The sequence below is a fragment of the Pelmatolapia mariae genome, linkage group LG23, assembly GCF_036321145.2.
Source record: "Pelmatolapia mariae isolate MD_Pm_ZW linkage group LG23, Pm_UMD_F_2, whole genome shotgun sequence".
Classification (NCBI taxonomy): domain Eukaryota; kingdom Metazoa; phylum Chordata; class Actinopteri; order Cichliformes; family Cichlidae; genus Pelmatolapia; species Pelmatolapia mariae.
The window spans coordinates 25036570-25061501 of record NC_086246.1 but is presented as its reverse complement, the minus strand read 5'-3'; the positions used below and the strand labels follow the sequence as shown (position 1 = coordinate 25061501).

The following is a 24932-nucleotide window of genomic DNA, read 5'->3' as shown; positions in this document are numbered from 1 at the left end:
ATAGGACGATCAGACTATTGAAATCACCCAACCCTACACTGCAATATCTTTTGTTCGCTCGTTCCTCTCCTTACATTCATCCTTCTTAATGGCACTAATCACTGACTTGGTTTCATCAGTTTATACTGTACTCTAGTATTCAATTGGATTTTTGTCCCTTATTCCGAGTGAAATGCTGGCGTGTCTTAGCCCACCCCAAGAGTTTAGCTTTCTTTTCTCTCCTGAGAATCAGGCTAGAGATGTTTTTTTTATCCTCTGAGATTACTAGGCAGTCTTCTTCTTGTTATAGTTTTGCTTTTCTGTCTTAGTGCAGAGTTTTTAAAAAAAATTTGTGCCCAAGGCCCATTTTCACAATTTCAAGACTTGCTTGTATTCATATCTGCACAAAATAGCCTCAGATCAGATCAGGTTTCAGGGAGAGTACTATAGCCTCTTTTTCACTGGAACCTATTCGGTTCGGCTCAACTCAACTTGGTTTCAGTCGTTTTCCATTACAATTGTGTGCCACCTAAATATGCACAGGATTGTTATAACAACACCAAAAGTCTAATGACGTCATTTATATGCAACACGAACACAACACAAAAATGGAGGATGTCGAGGTGATAGTATACCTCCTGCTAGGTGTTTGGTTTTTCGTCAGACTGAGACCACGATGTTGGCTTTTGTGTAGCCATTTCCCTTGTTACCAGGTTTCAAATTTGGTGGGTTTGATTTTTGTGAAGGAGTCTATGTCATAACTCACTAAAAAAGGACCTGGTACCAGGTACTATCACCTAATGGAAAACTCAAAACCAAGTTGCAATGAGCTGTAGTATGCTACTGTCGGCTGCTCCCTTGCCATAAGGGGTCGCCACAGCGGATACCTCCACATGTTTATTTTGGCAGCCTCAGTTGACCAAAGTGCTTCATAGGTGTTTTGAAGTATACACTCTACATTCAGTCACTAAATCAACAATTAAAACAAACTAAATGCAAGACTGTGTTTGCATAATAAAAGCCAGGGTATCTTGCTCAACTAAAACTGAAAGCAAGAGAGAAAAAATGAAAAACGATGTTTGAAAAGGATTGAGAGTCTGGGCAGCTCCTATGTGAAAAAGGTAGGTTGTTCAAAACATTAGGAGTAGGGATGGGTATCGTTTAGGTTTTATCCGATACCAGTACCAAACCGGTACTTTTGAAACGGTGTCGGTGCTTAAACGGTGCTCGAACCGGTGCTTAAAGAATGGAGAACACACACTTTGTCCAAAAACCTCTCATGTTTAGCTGTTATTTTGTAAAAAGATACAGGGTTCGTACAGGTGCTTGAAATCCTTGAAAATGCTTGAATTTTAATATTGTCTTTTCAAGGTTTGAAAAGTGCTTGAATTTCAGATGTGGTGCTTAAAAGTGCTTGAAAGTGTAACTGTATTTCATTCATCACAAATAACTATCTGACTGAATAGTTTTCTTATCAGATAGAGAAATAAAATGAGTCGCAAAATGTAAAAGCAAACTTTCTCCGCCTGGGCTGCCTTGCGCCGCTGTCTGTTTTAATGTGTGACCCCGCCCCTCCCCCGGACAGTCGGGGATGAGTGCGCTAACATACCTGGAGGTTGCTGTTTTAATGAGTGTTTGACAGAAAACGACAATGGCGGAGTTTGCGTTCTCCAGTCGCATGATAGGTGAGTGCTAGTAAATAATTTTCCAGTACATGTGCGTTACACATGCTATTTTTTAAAATTATGATTATTATTTCGCTAGCTATCAAACCCGCGGGATAATGATTGAAATGCACTGAGTGTGATGCAAATACGGCAGCGCTATTATAGCAGTTAGTTATGGCATGGAGATTTATGGAGCATGCTGTGAACCTGGCTAACATTACTTAGCAGTAGCAGTAATATGAGTTACTTTACTCAAGTGAAAGCTTTAAACATTAGCCCGATACATAGCTAGCCAACTTAAGGCTTTCGACGGACCCAGAGGCTCCATTTCAACTTTTGTCAAAAGTACTGACTTCAAACTATATACCAGTTTTTAAACTGTGTTGATAGGCCACGTAAAACCAGAGTTATGATCAAAAGTACACGCGATGTTTTTTTCCTAAATAAAACAGAGGCGTTTACTACAGGAAGAGACAGTAAAAACGGCGTTTTCTAAGGACAGCGCTAGCAAACACTCTCCGCTTGTGAGCAAAAAAGGAAAAAAAACACCCTTCCCTATTTGTGTCAAACAATCAAAAATATATATGGAAACGTGAGATTTGGTTGTTTAGGAAGAGGGGGAAGTTTTAGGAGTGAGCGAGCGAAAGAAAGGGAGAAAGTGAGTTTTCACAGGTGAGAGACTTGTGACGTTTACCGTGTTTGGAGTCTCAAGTTAGTGTGTTGTCTTGTGTAGTTAGTGTGTAGTGTAGTCGTTGTTTTGTTTTGTGTGTCAGTTCTACTAGTGAATGTCACAGTTGCTGCAAAAAGCCACCAAAGGCAGATTTCAGTGTAAATGCTGTCTCCAGGTGGAAAACGTTAGGAGTGATACACCTGCTGTTGTCATACCTGCAGGGTTTATCCCTGTGCTGGGTGAAATAATGGTAATATGAGGGACCGATCCATATGGTCACAAAGAATAGCCACTTGTTTTTGTGCTACCAAGTTCCCCGGCTTTCATTCAAAATGTGTTTATCGTGAGCACCGACACATTAAACTACTTAAACATTATAAATGGCTTCAAGCTCACACTGAGGCCTGTGGGGCAGCATCAGCCACTGAGGCAGTAGACAAATATGTGTCTTTTTGTATATGGATATTTCATACATTAAGGCTGCCTGTTCATTTAAGGGAGATGAACAATACATTATAATTGTACCTAATAATATCACTGATGATAGATTAAATAAGTAGATTTTAGGTAAATGCTTGTGCATTCTTTAAGTCGTATATATTAAACTGAACTGAGTATGTTATCTGTTCAAAACCTCTCCCAGTCAGTGCTGTTCTTCATGCCTGTCTTATGATGTTATTAGCACAAACACTTTAAAGGTGATCATTTAGGACTTCAGACAGACAGCAATGTAGTTAAACATCTTACAGTTAGTTTTATTGGGAATTAACTTAAAAAACAAACAAACATCTGTCTCCTATTTTTTGTGTGATACAGGAAAGAAGCATCAATATCTGATGAGAAGACTTAATAATTTCTTTTTTCATTTTTTCAACAGAAGATGAATGTCTCTAACAAGTTGATTTGTTCACATTTGCACATCTTAATTTTTTAAGTGAAATATGTTTTTTGAGTTTACTGTATGTATCTAAGACAACCTTTTCCTTTTGCAGTATTTTTCTGTGGTCCGTTTTTCTATGTTATAACAAAAGGGGAACAAAGGTGTTTAAGTTCACCTAGGATGATTTGTTTTAATTTTCACATGGTCTTACTGAGGTGATGTGAATTGAAGGGGGGGGGCGTTAAATGCGCTGGAAAAAGTTGAAAATGGACCTTGAAAGTGCTTAAAAAGTGCTTGAATTTGACCCTGAAAAAGGTGTACGAACCCTGAAGATAACAATGTTAGCCTTTTCTGCAGCTATAGGGCATATATGGTATCACTCTTGGCTGGAAGCAGTGCTTAATCAATGGAAAAAACACCAATTTTGTCCAAAAACCTCTCAAGTTTAGCTGTTTTCCACTTTTCCTTTGGTCATTTAGCGGCATATAACTACGACGGTGTTTGCTAGTTCACCTTACGTGCATTAATGTAATAACGTGGTTAGCCTACTCAACGTAAATTACACACGAACAACATTAAGCTACTCACGCAGAGAAGAACGGCTGCTGCTGCCATCATCATCCGTCATCATTTCTGCTACACTGGCAGGGCTAGGGACCAGGACTCTCCTCTTCGGGTTCTTGGGGGATGGTGCTAACTCCGGGTCCGATAACAGGCACCACACCCGCAGTAGATGTGCTCGGTGTGAGGTCTCGCAGCAAGCTATCAAATACGGTGCATTTCTCGGCTTTTAACAAAATGTTATACGTCGCCAGGTGTTTCATCAGATTCGAGGCGTTACCTCCTTTGCACAGTATCACCTTAAAGCACTTGTTGCAGGCTGCTGAGTTTGCATCTTTTGCTGTGAAGCACAGCCAGACTTTTGACCGCTTCGCCTTGGCCATTTTTAATCTGTAGCTCTGCTCTAAAAGAACGTACGTACCTGGGCCCGCCTACTACGCTTGCAAAGGTAAAATGATTGGCTAGAATCCAAAGTGTATGACATCTCAGGAAAAAAAACACCGAAAAAAAGCACCGAAATGTGCGCTGCTTTTCGGTCTGGTTACTACCGTTTATGTCAGAACCGGTGCCTTAATGGCACCGGATACCGGTACCCATCCCTAATTAGGAGCCGCACCTGTAAAACCTCTGTCACCTCTGCTTTTGAGCCTGGATCTTCTGTTGTCTTATGCAGGCATCTTTGACTGCCCTTTTGCCAGATCTGGATCCAGCAAGACGCCTTGTCGCCAGTCTACTAGCATTTACCTTGCCTCCATCACCTTATCCAACACTTTCACATTGTTCACAAATGGCATATCTGAATCTGGAGTGGGATCTAGCTCTCTTTAAAATACATTTTTCCACACGGGGATTTTTACTTTGCAAGTGCCTTTTCAGCTTGTTTGGCAACTTCCTCCATGGTCTGAGAGCTGCTGATGTCACGAGACAGAGGTTGCATCGCCATCTGCTACCAGTTTTTCTCCTTGCTTTAGGTGGTGGGACTTGTGCACTGGTGGTTAGTCGTGGTTTACTCCACAGAAGTGTTCGTTACTCCTCACTGTCAATCAGCGCCATTGATGTGTCACACTTTAATAAGTCCTGCCATGCTGTAACTGCAAACAGTCTGGGTTTAGCTGGACTTCCCCTTGAAAGGATTTTTAAAATACTAGAAACTGGTTAATTCCTTGCCTTTTTTTGCAGTGTTATATCAAAATTGGTTGAGGCAGGACACTCTGGCACAGCTGTATTTGGCTCAAAGCACACCATTTGGGAGATCCTTATCATAGGGTGTAGTTGGTAATGGCTGGTTCCCCCCTTGTGCTTTAGAGCGCCTCACAGTCCCTGATTTAGAAACTAGTCATAATCTGACGCTGAAAACACCCCTCTTTGCTTAGAATAATATTCTGAATTCTGACTCATTCTCTTAATTCTGATGCTTCCTGCTATCAAATTACTGCTTAGTCAGCAGTGTTCAGCGAAAAACTGAGACACAGCCATGTTTCTGACAGGTGAACAATGGCTGCAGGTTGATTTAGTCGAACAAGCCCCTGATGAGTCCATCAAATCCACCTCAGCTTCATCTGAATACTGCCTCAGTGGAAGGTTATACAATAACGGCATGTAACAATAGTCATCAATGCCAGACATGTTCAAAGAGAGCTGAGATTTTCACATAGTTGAAAATACAATAATTTCAAAAGGAGTAGGGACCTTAGACAAGGTATTCAGTGTGCACAGATACACTGAAGTTCCGAATATCACAATTTTACACTGAGGATTAACCTCCAACCCAGATGAAGCTCAGTTTTTGATGCTTTGCTTTTGGTTTTCTTTCAGTTTGCAAGCTTTGATGCTGTGTGATGAGAGGGAAGACAGTTTTTAGAAGAAGTTTTATGTTTTAAACCAACAATTTTGTCCTCCAAAACTAGTATTGAGCCCTCTCAGGAACCTCTTCCAATAGTCTTTTTGGTTGGCACTGTTTTGGAGGAAGTTCTGAGCAGGTGCTCAGAGGAAGCAAAAAGTTGGTGTACTCTCAATAATGCATGTCAGTAGCTACTAATAATACTGCAGCTAATTTGCTGTGTTGTCTTTAGTTGTGCGTGAAAGCTGCAAAGCATTACTTTATGAAAATGAGCTGCATGGAAATCCACCTGCACACATTACAGCTCTAATAATGACAATCAGTGAAAGGCATTTTCATGGCACCTCCTGCAGTCTGTGTTGCTTTAATCAGATTAAAATGGCATCATTAGTGTGCAAATGCAAATGTCCCCACTGTCGCCGCTCGCCACGTCCTGCCGGAATAATAAAGTCTCGTGGGACGTTTTTGCTGCAAAACAATTTCTTGCCGCCTCTCTAATCAGATTATAGTCCTCTGTTGCCTGTGTGTGTTTTTCAAATTTAATCACAGCTCACTTCTGACAAGGAAATTGGTAACTTGCTTGATATGGTCTGAGATATAAAATGAGCACTGTAATCAGTGGACTGAGTGCAAACAGCCTCTGAGATTGGCCTGCAATTTTTTACATTTCTGTATGTGTATGTTCAAACATGCTACATGTCCTGAAGTATGTGAACAGAACTGTCCAAATATTTGATAATTAAATCAGTCTTTGTAGTTTTTCTGCATTTTTGTGGTTTTGTCTCAGAACAGGATTCAATGCAGGTATATTTTAGACATTCTCAATACTAAATGATGCCACCAGTACATAACAGACCCTTCAGTTTTCAATCTTGTTTTATTATCATCCATCCATCCATTCTGTACCGCTTATGCATTTAAAGGTCGCTGGGGGTCGCATCGATTTAATCAGAGGTTTTGTAATGTTATATTACAATGTGAATATGGACCTGAAGCTGCAGTAGTTTGGTATAGAAAAACTCAACCACTACCTTTAGCCCACTCACACAACATAAGCTGTAGTTTCTGGCTAGTGTGATGACTACAGTTTCTTGGACGCTAAGTACTAGCTAGTTGTGAAACTCTTCCATCCATTTTCTACCACTTATCGATGTCCAGGTCACGTGGGAGGCCCAGCCTTCCCTCTCCCTGGCCTCCTTTAGTTCTTCTGAAGAGGAATTGAGGCAATCCCAAGCTGGCCAAGGGCTCACCTCAACTCAGGAAGCACTCAGGATTCATTTAGTCAGATACTCAAACCGACTCCAATACACTTTTTAGTGTATTGGAGTAAGGACTCTACTCTGAGCCCTCTCAAACGGTTGAGCTCCTCACCGTATCTCTGAGGGAAAGCTCAAAGGAAGCTAATATTGCCACTTATATCTGTGACGTATCGGTGATCTCATTCTTTTGGTTGTGGCTGTATGACTGGTCAGCAAGACTCCTAATATACAGTAACAGATCGATTTACTTTCTCCTCAAATCCTACGTCTAAAGGACTCCAGGTCAAATTATACACATGCAAACTTGGTATTAGTATTCTCTACAGTCATTTCAATTGTATAAATGTGCATTAAACCATTTAAGTTTTTTTAGATTACTTGTTCTTTTTGTGTGTGTGTTATTTTTAAGAGACTCCTTATTTCTTTAAATGTATTTAACTGTCTGTTAAATGAATATGTTACAACACTACAACGCTTCATGAAGCACTTCAGTCAGTCCACACTAAGTTTCCTCTCAGCTTTTACCAGCTCACTGAGCTCATCCATGTTTTGTCCAAACACCTCCCATTCCACATGATGATCGCTGGAACAGCTCCAACTCTGAAACCTTGTTGTTTCCTTCTTAGCTTTTGAGGATTGTGTCTCATTTCATTTAATAAAGATGGGCAGGGGGAAACATATCTCCAAGCTAGTCTGTGAGCCTGTTGAGCTGGTTGCTAAGGGGACAATAAGTTTGCAGTGTTTATTCAAAATGTTGCGCCATCTGTTTGTGTCTTGTAAAGGGTCTAGATTTAAATCTGGGTTGGAAAAGGTTTTTACAGCCATGGTTTTGAGCAATCAGCTATCACATAAAGGATATCTAAATACTCTTTGTCTTTGGATTTGTGTGTTCTTTTTGTAGTTTGACTCGCTTTTTAGAAATATCTACTGTTTCTTGTTGCAAAGTTTTGAGGATTTGGAAGCGATAGAGGTGGTATAGCATGCAAAGAGTTTTCTACACTCTGTTATTCCTGCGAAGAAATAAAAGTGAGCTTCCCTTGTTCTTTACAATATGTTCCTGACCTTCCTCACTGCCACTGTGACTTAGAACTTAAATCTGTTTTGGATTTATTTCTTTATTGCTTTTCAGTTGTTCTCATGAATCACATCTCTGTTTCTCCCCGACTTCAACACACTTGCTCTTTGCATTGATTCAGAAAAACACTCCCTGTTCATGCAGGGGCTCATTTCTGTGCCAGCCTTATTTTCTGCTCCTGCAGCTTTGACCTTTGACTATGCTACTGATGTAGAAAATTAGCATTGCTTCTGGAAGTTGCACCAGATTTGCTTGAATGCCTAAGTGAGTGTTCTTGAATGTTTATAATTGGCTGGGTGCTCCCATCCAGTCCCTAAATCCTTTATGTTTGTTTCCCATTCAGTTGAAAAGCTGCCGATGAGCCAACATTTTTTTAAGTACCGGCCATGGCTGCCCATCGAATCATCAGAGTGACTAACAACAACCACATCCTGCCTCGATGTAAGTCTGAGGGGACGCTCATCGACCTCAGTGAAGGGGTGTCTGGGGCCAGTCTCAGCGATGTCAAAGGTCAGTGTTCAACTGCAGCCATGCCACTTTTGTGCAGTTGCAACGCGTTTGTTGCCCTTTGAGGTCCAAACCCGTGATTCGTTTAAAAAACAGTTTCATTAAATTTCACTTGAAATCTGGAATTTAAATAATTTGTTTTAATTTTTATGCTTTTCATCTTTTTGCAGTTAAATTATTCAGCTAAAAATAGGCTTATTCATTTCCGAGTTCTTTCACTTCACTGGTTTCATCTCATTACAGCTTTGTTTACATGCTCCATATACGCTAATGAGGTGACCTAAATATAGTAAATTATGCAGTAAATTATGCAGTAAATTATGCGCTTCATCTGATCATACACACCTGAGAAAATATAGTTGGATTCAGATTATTAGAGACAAGCTTTTGGTTGTTCTGTGGGTACTGTGGCTATCTTATGATCTGTTTTTATTGAACCACTGACCCATTTGGATACAAGTCTCTCAGTGAGATCCAAAGTACGACTACCTAATTAGCTCAACTGGTTCATTATATCTGTCTCTGATTATGAGACAAGCACTGTTAACTACAGCACAGTGATTAAGTGCACTTAACTAAAGTAGGGCCAAACCAGTTACAAAACTCTTTGCAATCAGGACAATTACAGTGTAATCTCTTTTCCTTTTCAGTGCCTTCTCCGAGTGCCTTAAGGCTGGACACTTCAGCCTCCTATGGAGCTGCACAGGAAGTTGTTGCCATAAAGGATTATTGCCCAAGCAGCTTTACCACTCTCAAATTCTCCAAAGGTGATCGTCTGTATGTGCTGGACACATCAGGGGGAGAATGGTGGTATGCCCACAACAACACAGAAATGGGATACATCCCAGCCGCATATGTCCAGCCGGTCAGCTTCAGGAACTCTTCGCTGAGCGACAGTGGGATGATTGACAGTGCTGGGGAGGGGTATGAGGATGGACTAAAGGAATCTGGAGGTCTCGGAGAGTGGACAGCAGTGAGTCTAAGGCCCTCTCCAATTTACAACAACAGCCACTTTTCTGCAAACCCCTTTATCTGTCCCTTAGATCAAAACTGCAAAGAGGCAGGTGTGAGACACTCAGCAGATCTCAATTTCTTTGATGCTCTGGCATCACCATCGACATGCTCCAGCTTTAGTACTAGTACAATCGTGAACAATGGGTTTCACAGCTATAATTTTAACAGTACTAACCCCATCAGCCCCATCCAAGAGATTACACCTAACCTCCACAGGGATAATCCATTTTTCAGGAGTAAGCGTTCCCACAGTCTGTCTGAACTGTCCGTGCTACAAGCACAATCAAATGCAACCTTACCTTCTTCTGGATTCTTCACGGGCCTTAAGGCTCCTTCACCGGAGCAGTTTCAGAGCAGGGAGGACTTCAGGACTGCGTGGCTAAACCACAGAAAGCTAGCCAGGTCTTGCCATGACCTTGACTCTCTGGGTCAGAGTCCAGGATGGGGGCAGACACAGCCGGTGGAGACCAACATAGTGTGCAGGTTGGACTGTAATGGAGGGGTTGTTCAGCTTCCAGACACCCACATAAGCGTGCACATTCCAGAGGGACACGTTAGCCATGGAGACCACCAGCAGATCTCCTTGAAAGCCTTACTAGACCCTCCTCTGGAACTAAATAATGATCACTGCTCTACCATAAGCCCTGTGGTGGAACTCAAGCTCAGCAACATGGAGACCAAGTCTTTCATCACGCTGGAGATGAAGGTATCAGTAACTGTGAAGAGAGAGAGCTGTCACACTGCTGAAGTGGTTTGTGTTCGTAGTGATTTTAAAGAAGGGCCTTATACACCAATCCCTAATGCTTACATATACAAGGATACAGTGCAGGTACAGCTGGATAGTCTCGAGCCCTGCATATACGTGGCTGTTGTGGTTCAGTCACAGTACCTCAGCCACAATACAACTGTTTGGGACCACGTGCAGAAGAAGGTAACTTTGGGTGTATATGGACCCAAGCACATTCACCCATCCTTCAAGACAGTTGTGGCCATGTTTGGGCATGACTGTGCTCCTAAAACCTTGCTGGTAAATGAAGTCGGCCGGCAGTCTAGCTCAACTCCGCCAGTGGCCCTCCAGCTGTGGGGGAAGCACCAGTTTGTTTTGGGATACCCTCAGGACCTCAAGGTTGGTTTGTACTCCAACATGTCCAACTACCAGGTAAAGGCAAGCGAGGGTGCTGGCATGATTCGTGGATTTCAGGTAAAACTGGGGAAAGTGAGCAGACTCCTGTACATGATCACATCGCACAACCCCAGCAGCATCTCAGACTTTACTCTCAGGGTCCAAGTCAAAGATGCCCTCGATTGTATCCTGACTCAGTTCTGCGTCCAAACCCCACAGCCACCGCCAAAGACAGGCGCAAGGATTACAGGCCAGAGGAGGTTCTTGAAAAAGAAAGAGGTGGATAAGATTGTCCTCTCACCTTTAGCTGTCACCTCAAAATACCCCAAATTTCAGGAGCGGGGCATTACAAACCTGAAATTTGGGAAACTGATAAAAACAGTTATCAGACAGCACAAAAGTACCTATTTGTTGGAGTACAAGAAGGGGGATGTTATTGCCTTGCTCAGTGAGGAGAAAATCAAACTACGAGGGCAGCTGCGGACCAAAGAATGGTACATTGGATACTATCAGGGGAAGATGGGGCTTGTCCACGCCAAAAACGTTTTGGTTCTGGGTAAGGTCAAGCCCATTTATTGGTGTGGACCGGACTTAACGACCACAATGCTGCTGGAGCAGATCCTGAAGCCTTGCAAATTTCTTACTTATATTTATGCGACTGTGAGGACGGTTTTAATGGAGAACGTTGGTAGCTGGAGGGCATTTGCGGACGCACTTGGGTATGGGAATTTGCCATTGAATTATTTTTGTCGGACTGAGTTGGACAATGAACCAGAGAAGGTGGCATCAGTTCTGGAGAAACTCAAAGAGGAATGCACCAATATGGAGAATAAGGAGAGGAAGTCCTTCCAAAGGGAACTCATGATGGTAAGACAGAGTCATGGAAGTTTTGGTATTAATGTTACAGTATAACGATATAATGGATGATATTCTTGTTTGTCTATTGATAGATGGCTTAGACCGATGTTGGTGAAGCTAAATAGCTTAAAGGATTTTGTGACAGTTGGTGGAATATAACTTTATTTCTTTGTTTTCTGTAAACTGATTGAAACCTGAAATTTCCATAACTTATGTTGTTTTTGTAGTCCTTAATGTGTTGCATTTTCAAGAACACAGACCAGTCATTTCCCACTCATAAACTTACCTTGGTTGATCTGCCTCACATAAGTATATCTGATTTTTATTGGCTTCATAATATAGACATTAGACATTTGCATAATAAGCAAAAGATCCCTGATTTAATGCCAGGAGAAGACAAAGATTGTGGCTATCAGGGTGCTATTAAAGGTATCCAGTTTTTTAAAAATCTGCTAACCTGATAACCAACTAACCAAAGCCCTTCCTGTCTCATGAATTACTACTTTTGTGGCAGTCCTCATCCTGCTGCTTCTCCAGTGAGTCTGTCATCCAGTTTCACTATCTTGCTAGTGTTGGTCCTTGTTGGTCTGGAGATCTTGAGGAACCTCCAGCAGATGGAGGACTGGTTCATGGTTATCTACTTCAAGTTTACTGAGGCTGCAGAGCAAAAACAGGATGTCCAACTGCAACAACAGTGCTAATGGATTTGGAGTTTTGGACACTTGAATACCTGCCTAGGTATTCTGTTTGGCCAAAAAAAAAAAAAAAGACTTGTTTGAAAATGCTCTTGGCAGGCACTTTAAGGTGCCTTTGAGTGCAAGACACTTAAACTTGAGTGCCTCCCATTTTCACCAACGTACCATGGCCTCATTCTCCAGGACTGTGCACTCAACAGTTGTGAAACTCCATTCTTTTTGTCTACAAAAAGTGAGCTTGAAAGACAAAAATCTGTCACTGTCTATTAGAGAATGAGGTCTTGTCCACAATGGGAAAGTCATTTAGCTACAAACGTATTCAGAAATAGTAATAATGCTGATGACAAGTTTTAGAGCTCAAGGTGACATCTTGAAAAAAGCAGCAAATTCTCACATTTAAGTCAGAGGAAAAATGGACACTTTGCTGCATAATCCCTTTGGAATAATGCAAGTTCACAATCGATAAATTTTCCGTTATCAGAGCTATGACATAAAGGCGTGAAATGAGTGCCATTCCCCTGTAATCCTCCAACAGTTATAGACTATTGAAGAATATATTCATGCTCAGCAATTCATGCGCTTCATTAACATATCAATAAGTATGGGCTTTTATTCTGAAATGTGGCATATTACAAAGTGTGAGAGGGCTGTCAGCTGTTTGCTGCATCATTAGGTTTGCTCTGTGGTGGCAAAAAGAATCACGTCTCTCAGCCAATCAGAAGCAGTCGCCATTTGATCTATTGCTTCTTTGCTGGAACAGCCATCAACATTATGTCTTTGCACTGTAGTAGCACACAGTGTGACACAGTCTTGGTGTGAACTGGAAGGATTTGAGAGTGCGTGCTCACGCACATGAATGGTAAACAACTCATCTTAGAGCCTGAGGTGGGCTCACAGTGGAAACGGCCATCACATGAAAAATGAAGGAGAAAATAAGGAAGAAAATCCTGTAAAGGGAAAGCACTGAAATGAACCCTAACATCTGCAGTTTGGGGTAGGAATGGCTCTGTGAGGCACATGCAGGGCGGCCTTGATGTGTTTTTCTTCTCCAACATTGCTGGCACCCTGGGGGAAGCAAAAATAGTCCTGAGACACTTCCATCTCCAAACGGCATTATTCAGAAAGTACTTCTGCGACTGCTGCTTATCCGAGCAGAGTTGATGAAGCGTGCACGCGCTGTTGCTACAGCTCGGTGCGACTGCAGGTCACGGCCGCCGGAGCAGGTTGAGGTGAAACGCCTTCCTAAATGGGACTTAGAAGTGTAGCTGTTGCTCATTTTCTCCTGATGCATTCTGCCTCACTGTTTTTTGTTTTGTTTTTTCCAGGGTAACTTGATTGTAGCTACCTCTCGCTGTATGGCTGTAAGTCATATCATCAGCCCCATAATCAGCCATCCTGCAGAGGACGAGCGCTCTTTTATGTTTCATAAAAGGAATTTATTCTGGCGAATACCTTCAGCTCCTGCTGAAGCTTTCCAGCTTGCTGTGTGGACAAAGTGTGTCTTGGCTTTCTTATCTCTGAGCCAGACTTCATCCTTGACTCCACTGAACTCTTTTTTTAAAATGTTCGCAGAAAAATGAAACAAATACACGCACGTCTGTCACTGAAGTCCAGCAATTTCCTTTCATCACCAAGGACAGTTAGAAATGTGTCCCGCTGACCTCAATAGAAAGATTTGTCCACATGGTTTACAGAGTTAGACTGATGTATTATAAGGGTTGTTTTTTTTTCTGTGTGATCTAGCTGAATGCTGCTGCAGAAAAACAGCCTTTGACCTGTTTTGACCAACAACAACCTAAAAATGTCTGATTGCTAAGCTCTTTGAACTGAATTACACTTAAGTCTCTTTGAAAACTGATAAATGTCATAAAACTAGCCTGTGTCTCTGGCCTAAAAGCTCACTTTAAAAACATATTTAAAGATTTAAATAATACACTACCGTGCAAAAGTATTGAGCCAGCCTTGAGCTATTGTCTTGAGCAATAGTTTCTGGCTTTCTGAAGGTCTTTCAAGGTTTTTTGGGGACATTGGTTACTTTTTCACTAATTTCCAGTCCAGTCCTTGTACTTGCACATTGTTTGTTTAAGCCACTTAACAATTAAAAAAATATGATAGGGGTGACATAGTGTTGTGTCTACACATAAAAGACATCTTGGCAAAGAACCTTTTTTAAAATTGCATCTTTAGGCACTTTGTCAATAGCAGCCTGTCACAAAAGCACATAATTTTCACGTTTCCCAAGTAGCTGTTACTAAACAAGGCAAACGGGGGAGCTGAGGTATCCCAAATTACACAAGAACTGGAGTGAAAATCTGTGGCAACAGGTCTGATGGAGTGATGAATAAACATTTGATGTTTTTGGTACAGATCATCTTCAATATGTACAGAGGAGGTGAGGATCCCAAACACACTGCCAATGCAGTAAAATCATACCTGGATAGAAACACACACAGTGGAGCACTATCAGTCATGGATCGGCCTCCCTGAGCCCGGACCTCAACATTATTGAAGCAGTGTTGGCTCATCTTGAACAGAACAAAAGGCAGAAACATCCAAAGAAGAGCTTTAAATGTCCTTCAAGAAGCCTGCAGAACTATTCCTGAAACTACTTAAAGAAATTTACTTAAAGAAAGCTGCCTAAGAGAGTTTATGATGGTGCAAAGAAATTTAAAGAACATTTATACCTTTTAAGTACTCATTCATACTCTAGGTCAGTCTGATATTTAAATTTTGACTGTAACTTTTTGTGTTCATCACTAGAAGAGGTTAAAGTCTTTAAGTTTCAATTTTCCTCTCTGTAAATTTTACTGCCTCTTTTTGCCCTCCACAGTGGATTTAAGGCATGGGCTTCTTTATAGTTTGATCATTCACAGGGAGCTGGTTGATGTTAATATGAGGTTAAGTATTGCTGAAAACAGCTGGCGGCAGTTGCAGCAGCTGGTGATGAACTGTGAAAATCAGGATAAATTAGTTTTATGTGGCAGAGAAACAGAAAACCCATCTCACAAATCCAAAACGATAGTAAATATTCCTCGTTTGCACGCTTCAAATAATTCGTGTTTATGTATCAAAGAGTTTTTTTCTTCTCCTCTCACTTAAACCAAAACATGTTGTTGACTAACTCTGCATTTGGATGATGGTAGCATTGGAAAACACAAGTTTGATCTCAGTACGAGCATAGAAACTGCAGATCGTCTTAGTGCCAGTGTTGGTTTGCTTGACAAACTCATCTTTCATCAAATAAATAACCAAAGAGAGATACTTTATCTGAGTGAATACAACTTTGAAAGTTTAAAACTTTACAGATGTTAAAAGGTGATGAAATCAAAATATATGTTATTGCAGTACTCATCATATCACAAAATGCTAAAAACTACAGTGGGTGAAATATTGCGATAGTATTGTATTGTGGTGTGTCTGGTGATTTCTGCTTCTATTGCCATCAGTGATTCCAGTGAAGAAAACATTAGGTGGGCTACACAATATGGAAGACAACCTGGAAGTTTGAATCTTTCTTGGCAGGCAGGTTTTTTTAATATAGATATATATCAATGAATGGACCGATTTCCAATATCCAAAATGTCTTTTCTTGTTTTGGACTTAAGGTTATAAACTTAAATTCAGGTCATAGCTTCTGTGGGTTTGGATAAGGTTTGGCTGAACAACAAGATGGCTCAATGAGTAGATATTTCAGTATTTAACCAGCTGCCTGAAGTGGTGCTTAATTTTTATGTGCATTATACCGCTAGTCATTATCTTTTATCTTCCAGAACAAAGGCGTTTGACTTTGGTACTAAATTTACATCTTTTATGGTTTTGCCTCATAGCATTGGTTTTTTTATTGGACAAATGAGACTGAGTATTATGATTCTGTCACCATTTGTTTGCCTAATTTGTCTGTTCAGTTGATGAGATTTTAGGGTGTATTTGTCATCATACCCTGAACACAGCTCATGGACTCCTTAAAACTATCCCTGGGCTTTATGTCCAGACTCATCTGGACCTTATTGCCTCCTGTTGTGAAAAATTCCTGCTGCAAGGTTTTCCCCGGAGAGCGGTGAATTGTGTTAATCAGGCTGCAGGAACAAAAGACCTGAGGCTTGAATTACCAGATCTTCTCCTCAAAGGAAAAAATAGCTCGTCTTATGTAATTGTTACTCAACAAAACACTGAATGAGAACCAGCGGCTTCAAAATCCTCTTCTAACAAACAAGGCATTCATTGTTTTCTCTGGCTTTTACTTTAGCTGGACGAGACCTGCAGGAAAGAATGCCAAATCCACAGTAATCGGTGTGTCCGAATCAGGATGCAACCAGCAACACAGGGATTATATGACTAAATATGTTGTGGGTTTCTGATAATCAAATTCAGGTCATACTAAAGGTCACTTGTGTATGTTAATGACTTCCTTGGAAAGATGTGTGAGGAAAGCAGGATGAACAAAGACGGGTTAAAGATTGATGATCGATGATGGGTACAAACTCTGGAAGTAAGTATCTACATCTTGATGGGATGTCATTGGTTCATTGTGCTGCCCTGTGGTTTCTGTTATAAGAGAGGAGGATGGAAATTATCCTTTGAGGGAACAGTGTGAGAGCTGATAAAGTGAAGAAGAAGAATTTTAGACATGAGTTGGTAAGAACAGGTTCCTTAAGTGGAACAAGTAAATTTAAAGTTCCAAATGATCTGATTTTTGATAATAGCATTTGAAATAACCCTTCTGAAATGTCACATTAGCATAATTCCTCTTTATAACTGAAAAAAAAAAACCACTCCACGTGGCTGGTACGAGGGGTAGTGGAGGCTCAAAAAACACCTGACAGTTTGGAAAAAAGTTCATCTTTTTACTCTGTGGTTGGTTAGGCATCAAAAGTATTGCGGTTAGGGTTATATTTCAGGGTAAAAAAAAAGATTCTCCTCGACATCAAACGTTTATTAAAAGTTCTAACTCGTGTAAAGGTGACAATACTGGTGCACGTTTTACATACCCTAAAGCTTGCTTGACTTTGAAATGTAACTATAGGCTGCAACACCTTGCACAAACAAGTGGGACTGTTTTCACTGATTGATGCCTCTCGTGTCTGTCAGTAGATAAGTGGTGAGGCTTTTAGCTTAACCTTTAAAGAGCCAGCCTGGCAAATTATAGCACACAGGTATTCCAAGTCCTTTTATAAAATTAAACATAAGCAGCAGCCAGGTGCTGCTAATCAAATGCACTTGATTAACTGAGTAAGTGTGAGCACCTCTATGAAAGCAGAAGGTTTGGCAGTTTGCTGGTCTGAAGCATCCAGGAGTGGACGTCCCAGCAGACCGTCAGACTGTGCAGTGCCCAGAGAAAGTGCAAAAATACAAGAGCTACATCTTAGACTCTACAGACCTCAGTTAGCATGTTAAATGTTAAAGTTCACGACAGCTCAATTAGGAAAAAGACTGAACAAGTATGACTTGTTTGGAAGGAGAAAGGTTCATCTTGGTAAAAGAACATAGGAGCACAGCTTAGGTTTGCAAAGTACAGACAGAAAACAAAGTGGAGATGTTTGGATACAGTACACAAAACCAACTCAGCTTATCAGCACAAACACCTCATACCAGCTGTCAGCACGGTGGTGGAGGGGTCATGATTTGGGCTTTTTTGCAGTCATTGAGTCAGACCATGAACTCCTCTGTATACCAAAGTATTCTAGGCTCATATGCGAGGCCATGTGTCTGAATGCCCAGACCAAACTGGGTCATGCAACAGGATAATGATCCAAAGCACAGCAGCAAATATACAACAAAATGAATGAAAAAGAAAATAATCAGGGTGCCTCAGTGGCCCAGGCAAAGTCCAGACCTCAACCAGATTGAAAGGCTGTTGCGGCACATACCGCACCTCTCATCCTATGACAGCTTGTATAGGCTTCAGTCTAAATGTAAACCTAACCAGGAAGTGAAAGACAAACTAAAAAATGTAGTCTGAAAACAAAGTGCCAAACGAAACTACTGAATCATGGAGTCCAAATCACAGACTCCAGGCTTTTACTGTTGCTAGTTTGAATTAATGCCATTAAACATAGTCTTCATTTTGTAAATTATATTCCCTTTTAAGGTGAATACCTAGTGATTGACTATTAGGCATGTAGCTTTTCCTCAGTTTGCCACTCATCATGCCTGGTTTTAAAAATCAAAATGTACAAATTCAAGATGAGACTTTGCTAAGCAATATTTAATGTCACACTGGCTGGAATTATCTTTTAAATTAAGTCATAAGATTGTTCAAAGAAAGAGCGTGTGCTTAGCTCCCATAATTCTCCTCTCACTCCTAATTAAGGTGCCATAATTGTTCCACCAACATTTGCTTTTAATCCATTTTTTTGGATCTATTACTACTTTTTTCTCTTCCTGGCTCCCTCACTCTCTTTATTTTCTTTGTGAGCCCACACAGCAGCAGAGTTGAAAAGATTTCTCAGGATTTTTTTTCCCTTTTCGTTCTTATTTCTGTTGCTTTTTCTCCACAGCAGCAGTCATTACAGGAGGCCTGAGATGCAGCAGGAGGTCGAAACAAGAAAGAAAGAGTGAGGGGGGCAACAAATAAAAGGAGGAACAGAACAAAGTAGTAGTTTATGAACTATCCCCCAAACTCCCTTTGCGTTAAATTGCTCAGACCGCTGCGCAGTTTATCATTTTAGCCATGTGCACTGGAAAAACTTTTCATTTCTCTGTGGCATTGTGTGAACGTAGGAGGTTCAGTGATGAAGTTCAAGCCGAGGTTTCCTCTTCAGGGGAATAAAAAAATGGCCAAAGTGGCATTTCCCCCCCTTTTTTTTCCAACTGCTGTGTCCAGGGTATGTTGCCAAATAAATGCATCGTAATGCACTTCTCAGTCACAGGGGCACATTTGCGCCAAGGCAAGACATAAGCAGTTTCAGGCGTGCTGGCGCAGCTGGATTTTTTTTTTTCCTGTACGACACAATCACGATAAAAATCTTTTGATGATGTGCACAAACTGCAGTATGAGCCTCCTGCTACTGCTCTGCAAATATCCCGCTCTCTGCAGCTTTCTCTTGAGTTCCTGCTCTGCAATACTTAAAGCTGATCTGCTTATGTAATCGCTTCAAATATATCCAAATCTTTTCATTATCTTAGACTGTTTTCGTTGAACAATAGCTGCACAAACAAAGCCCCGCTAATCTTGCCGTCTTTAGTCTCCAGCATGACCGCACATGTGTTCAGGTAATCAGTTTAATGCAAGACGGGGAGAAAATTACACTAGAGAAGCAACAAGCTGCAAACTAAAAGGGGGGAATATGGCAAAAAAACACTAGAACTTTTTGTCTTTAAGAAAGTCAGAGATTTCTGCTCTAACTTCCCAGCTCCCTAAAAAGGTTTTCCTGCAGAATAAGCACTCTTGGTTCAGGATTTACAGCAGCCCTCTCCTCCGCACTAGCCGACAGATGTTCCCATGTGAAATGCGAGCACAGGCATTGATCAGGATGGAGCTGGAGGGCTTGGGGGCACCTGACACCAACCCGGCAGATCTTTTTAACGCCCCGTATCGAGTTGCAAAGGCAAAGGACGATACGAGAAAGCCGCCCCTTATTCTTGTCAGCAGGGCAGAGTAGCTCAAAGGCCAGGAGGGCATCTTTTAATAATAGATCCATGCACGGAGGCGGGGAGAATCACTCCAGAAGGGGACGTAATCAATCCCCCGAACTGAAACCAAGGCCATTAAACTAAACAGCAATGGCACCATAGCTCAGAAAAATTAGACTTCTTCATACATGCACAGTCTCTTCCTTCCCCTGTGACAGCCAGTAAAAATCAGCATGTTAATTAAGCGATGAATATTTGAACAGACTGATTAACCAGAACAGGCTGCAGCAGGTTTGTTGGACCTCAAAAGAGAAATGTGTTTGAGAAACATTAGATCCTCTGCAGCTAAGAACCTTACCTCCACACAAACAAAGAGTGTTTTTTTTTTCCAAATAAATCCTGGCCAGTTTGTGCTAAGGACCCTGCAAAGAGAAAAGATCCAAGTTCCTGATGAGTCTAATAAAGTAACTTTAATTCCTGTTGGGGAATCAGCTAGAGGCTTCTTCTTCAACCTCTTAACACCCACAGGGTTTCTTGAAAACTACACGGAGGTAGCCAAGCTTTAGGACTCAGTGGCACGATCCCAGAGATTGGTCATTCATCCCCTGGCAAGTTGCCAGGTGATAGCAATTGCTGGTATTTGATTTGCTTTGATTTGCCATTTTATCTCTCACACACAAGGTGTCCTTTGCTACATCTGACATGAAGGCTATGTCAGTGTTACGATATAATGGTCTCTTTTTTTTGTTTTTGTTTTTTTTTTAAATTGCAACAAAGCCCACATTAATAGGTTGAAGGGTTGTTACTGTAGTAAACCAAGTGAATTTTGTAAGTTAGGATACCTTAGTTCATGTCTCGGTTGGGAGCTTCTTGTTTTACTTTCAGGTTTGGCACCCAGAGCTGTTCACCTAACTTTAAGAAAAGATTGTGATTTGGGTTAATTTGAAACCTCTTAATCACATCAGCCCTGTATATAGAAAATTACTCATTGATGCCCAGGGGGCCTGATCTGTAATGTTGATAAGAGTTAGGCCAGCCACTTTGACATACTGGGATTATATGACCAAAGTGATAAATTAAAATATATGAAAAGTTGAAAAATGTCATGAAACAAGTTTATCAGTTCAGTTTTAATTTTTGTGTTTTCTGGATGCAAAATTACAAACAGAAACTAATTTCTCAGTTCACATTTAGAAATTAAATCTAACCTTCTATTCAGGGTAAAGCTCACTATTGATCATAAAGTAATCTTTGTGTTGGCAAAAGCTGCTTTTGCTCTTTTAATATGAGGAGATTTAATGGTTTTGGCTGAATGTTTATTAAATTTAATGTCATTTTATGATAAAAATGACAAAATTGGGCAAAAAACAACATTTGTCTGTTTGCTCATCTGTCTGAGATACTGTTGTCCTTCAGCTTTTTCTGTTTGTATTTCTGTTCTCATCTGCCTGCCTTGTATTCATTTTCTCTGTCTGGCTCTCTTTGCTACCTGTCAGTATTATCATCCGCCCTGCTCGTGCTCTCCCCCTCTTTCCCTGCCGCTCTCCTGTCAAAGCTTTTGGAAGTGAAGCTCATTTATCTGACAGCCGCTCGGTCAGCTGTCAGCTCCGTCTGTCCGTCTGCTCCGGGGTCTTCCTGCAGCCCGCTACTATCTCCTACTGTTTCAGTGCTTCAGTCACTCATGGAGCAGAGCGTTTTCTATTTTTGGTTCATAATCACGTTGTTAGTTAATAAGCTGGAATAACCAAGCTCGACACAGGAATTGGATGAAGGAATGATGCATCAGTTATTTTGTAGCTTTGTAGACTTTGCTGCTGTCTTGCTATCAGTAGTGGAGTTCCTCAAGGATCCAGTCGTGGTCCTCTACTATTTACGTTATCAGTACCATAAAATGGTACAATTCCTCAGATGTAATTTTACCAAAAGGTTTAAACTTAATATTGGTATTGTGCATATTTTAGTTTGTAAACGTCGTACAAGGTAGGCTCCTTAAATACTGTATGACTTCCTTCCTGCTTTTATGATTGTAGTTGTTTTTATTAACTGACGTAGCTGTATCAGTCAAAGTAGTACATTAAAACTGATGTTTTTCTTTATTATAGGCATTTTTATTAGAGATAAAATAAAAATACAAAGCAGAATTATTTAGTAGAATTAAGTCCAGAAAACAAAAAACGCCCCCAAAGACAAAATAGAGAAGGTAGTGAAATGTAAATGACTCCAGCTGGAGCTGAAACAACAGCTGACAGTGTCCTTGAGCAAGACACTGACCCCTCACCTCCATCTGGTGCACACTGAGCATGTGGTACATATCTGAGAGTTGGATGACTATTATCTTTTTCCAGAAACCAAAAAAATCCAGGACTGCCTAATTCCTTTTAAGTTGCCTGTTGCACTCACTGGTTTCCCAGTTTTCTTATGATCTCATGAACCACCAGGTCCTTCCCGCTTTAATCCTTTCTGGCTTAAAATAACACACCTCTCCTACATTTGTAGGAGCTCCAGCCTTGCATTCAAACACATCATGCCATTTCTAGACAGCACCTGACATGTTTGGATAGCCTGGCCTGACCGGCACTATATTTAGGCTGAGACCTGCGTGAAGCCTGAGTCAGCAGATGGAGGACGTCACAGTGAAAGGCCAAAGTACTCATCAGGCAGGTGTTAGAGAGAAAATAAATTAACATCTCAGTTTGGTTTGAAAAGACTGACCTGAACATTGCAGGTGATTCAGGTTAATTAATTTTATGGCAGGCCTGTAATCTGCATTAGGAAAGACGGAGGAGGTAAAGAAGTTTAAACTAGGTTATTGTAATTACTGGAAATTACATGGTTCTGGAATTATAAGGTTAAAGGATTAAGTATTTTGGTTTTGCACAAACTGTAAAATAAATCAGATGGATTATTATAGTAAACAAAAACAAGGCTTTTTCTGGGTTCACCAAATTAAATCAAGGACTTTGGTATTTGTTGTATTTAACTGCTTTCTTAAAGGTTAAACCAGCAGGGAGAATTAGACCTGCAGTTATTTCTAAAGGGCATGAATTTTATTAGCCTTTATGCTCACATTTTTGCAGCTGTTTACAACAATAATTTCCAACAAGAACAATAATAATAACCTAGTCAACCGGACCTTGACCCAGATAAGTGTTATTTTTAATTCAAATTTCCTTTATTTAAATCTATTAAAAACACTGGTGAGAGGACACATCTCAATCGGAGAAAAAATAATATCTATACTGACATGGACTGGGCAATGTATTAGAAACCAAAGGATGTCACATTTTACTGAAATTTCATTGCAGCAACTCAGAATGGTACTTAGTAGTTCTTATAGCCCTTGCGTGCTTGTATGCATGCCTGAGAACATTGGGCATGCTCCTAATGAGACAATGGATGGTGTCCTGGAATAATCTCCTCCCAGATCTGGACCAGGGCATCACTGAGCTCTTGTACAGTCTTTGGGGCAAACTGGCAGTGTCAGATGGACCAAAACTTAATGTCCCAGAGGTTGTCTACTGGATTTAGTTCAGGGGAGTGTGGCTGCCAGTCAGTGGTATCAATTCCTTCTTCCTCCAGGAACTGCCTGCATACTCTCACTACATGAAGCCGGACATTGATCCACCACCAAACCGATCATGCTGAACGATGTTACAGGCAGCGTAACGTTCTCCACAACTTCTCCAGACCCTTTCATGTTTGTAGCATGTACTTAGAAGGGACCTGCTCTCATAGGTCAAAAGCACAGGGTGCAAATGGCGGACCTGCCAATTCTGATATTCTATGGCAAGTACCAGTCAGGCTTAACGGTGCCAGGCAGTGAGCAGAATGCGCACTAGTGGATGTCGTGCCCTCAGGCAACCCTCATGAAGTCTTGTTTCTCATTGTTTGGTAAGAGATACACACACCAGGTCATTTTGTAGCTGTGCTCGTCTCAGTGTCACTACTATAAAGTGTTCCTTTTATTTATTTAATTTTTGAGCAGTGCATTTATATGGAAACTTTATTGTCCATCAAAGCTAAACCACATCTAAGTGTAATATTTCAGATATCTTTCTCTCAGCAACAATTTATTGATGTGTTCACTGGGAAGCTGAGATGTGTAATAAGCTGTTGGTATATATCTTAGGCACAAGGACTCGTTTGTTGGAAGTGATCATAACCCCAAACTGTCATTTATCAATACGGATGGTTATTCAGTTATATTTTAACCTAAACAACCATCTTTTTCTAAACGCAATGAAGCACCTTTTAGTTCCAAAATTTAACCAAGTAGTTGTTGCTGCAGTGGATTAGTTTTAGTACCTGTTGCCTAAACCTGTCATAGAGTGTAGATAATGGACCCAAATGGAGACTCTTGAGACTAACAAAGCAAAAAAATCTTTATTTTGGTATAGAGGAAGTCCAAAAAAGCTGAATAAAACAAAGCCGACAAACATAAATAGAAGTTACACTGTGGATAAAAACAGGAAGAGTTAAAGACATCACAATAAAAGACAAGGGGAAAACTGAGGCCAGACATACAGCCAAGTTGATAAGGGGAATTGGGAACAGGTGGGTAAACAAGCAGGCATAACTCAAGTGAAACAAGGTACAGGAAGTAAACTAAATACAAAGCATAAGCGACAAAAGACTATCAAAATAAAACAGGAAGTAACAAAACAGCCCAGGTCCAGAAACAGAAATTTGACAATAAGATGCAGGGAACACAGGGAAGAGATGATAACTATAACCTATAACTGTCAACAGGAAAAACACTTCCCAAGTAGTTTATCGTACCTAAACTTCACTGGGGTGTTTTTAGAGCCCTGACCCTGACCCTGACCAAGAGCTTGTTACCACCTAAACCTAACTGGGGCTTTTCAGTGGCTAAACCCAATCAGTTCATTGTTGGTCCTTAATCTTAAACAGTGGGTGAAAGCAAACATAAATGCGAAAATTAAACTAAACTAAACAGTGAGTGAAAAGGTTAAACAAAGTGCAAAACACAGAGGTCCAAATGGAAAATGAACCATGGCTGGAGAAACTCATTTTGGCTGCTGGTATTCCCAGTCTCATTCTTTCGGTCATTACCCAGAGCTCATGACCATCGGGGTGAGATGGAGTGTGCCACAACCAGTAGAGCTGACTCTTGTTGCACCATGAAATAGTAGGAAGTGCACAAATAAAAACAGTTTATATATCTATAGTAAAAAACAGCTCGTCTTTCATGTTAGCTCCGTATCATTACAT

At 40.8% G+C, this 24932-nt stretch overlaps 1 protein-coding gene across 2 annotated transcripts in view; it reads left to right on the top strand.

Annotated features, from left to right (window-relative positions):
- The window catches only part of sh3bp4a (SH3-domain binding protein 4a), a 40858-nt gene that overhangs the window by 5216 nt on the left and 10710 nt on the right, over positions 1–24932 (top strand). For both annotated transcript variants that reach the window (XM_063466246.1, XM_063466247.1), the window contains 2 exons: positions 8275–8441; positions 9089–11442. In XM_063466246.1, the coding sequence (XP_063322316.1) occupies positions 8318–8441; positions 9089–11442 (2478 nt within the window). In that variant the 5' untranslated portion in view covers positions 8275–8317. The remainder of the gene's footprint in view (positions 1–8274; positions 8442–9088; positions 11443–24932) is intronic.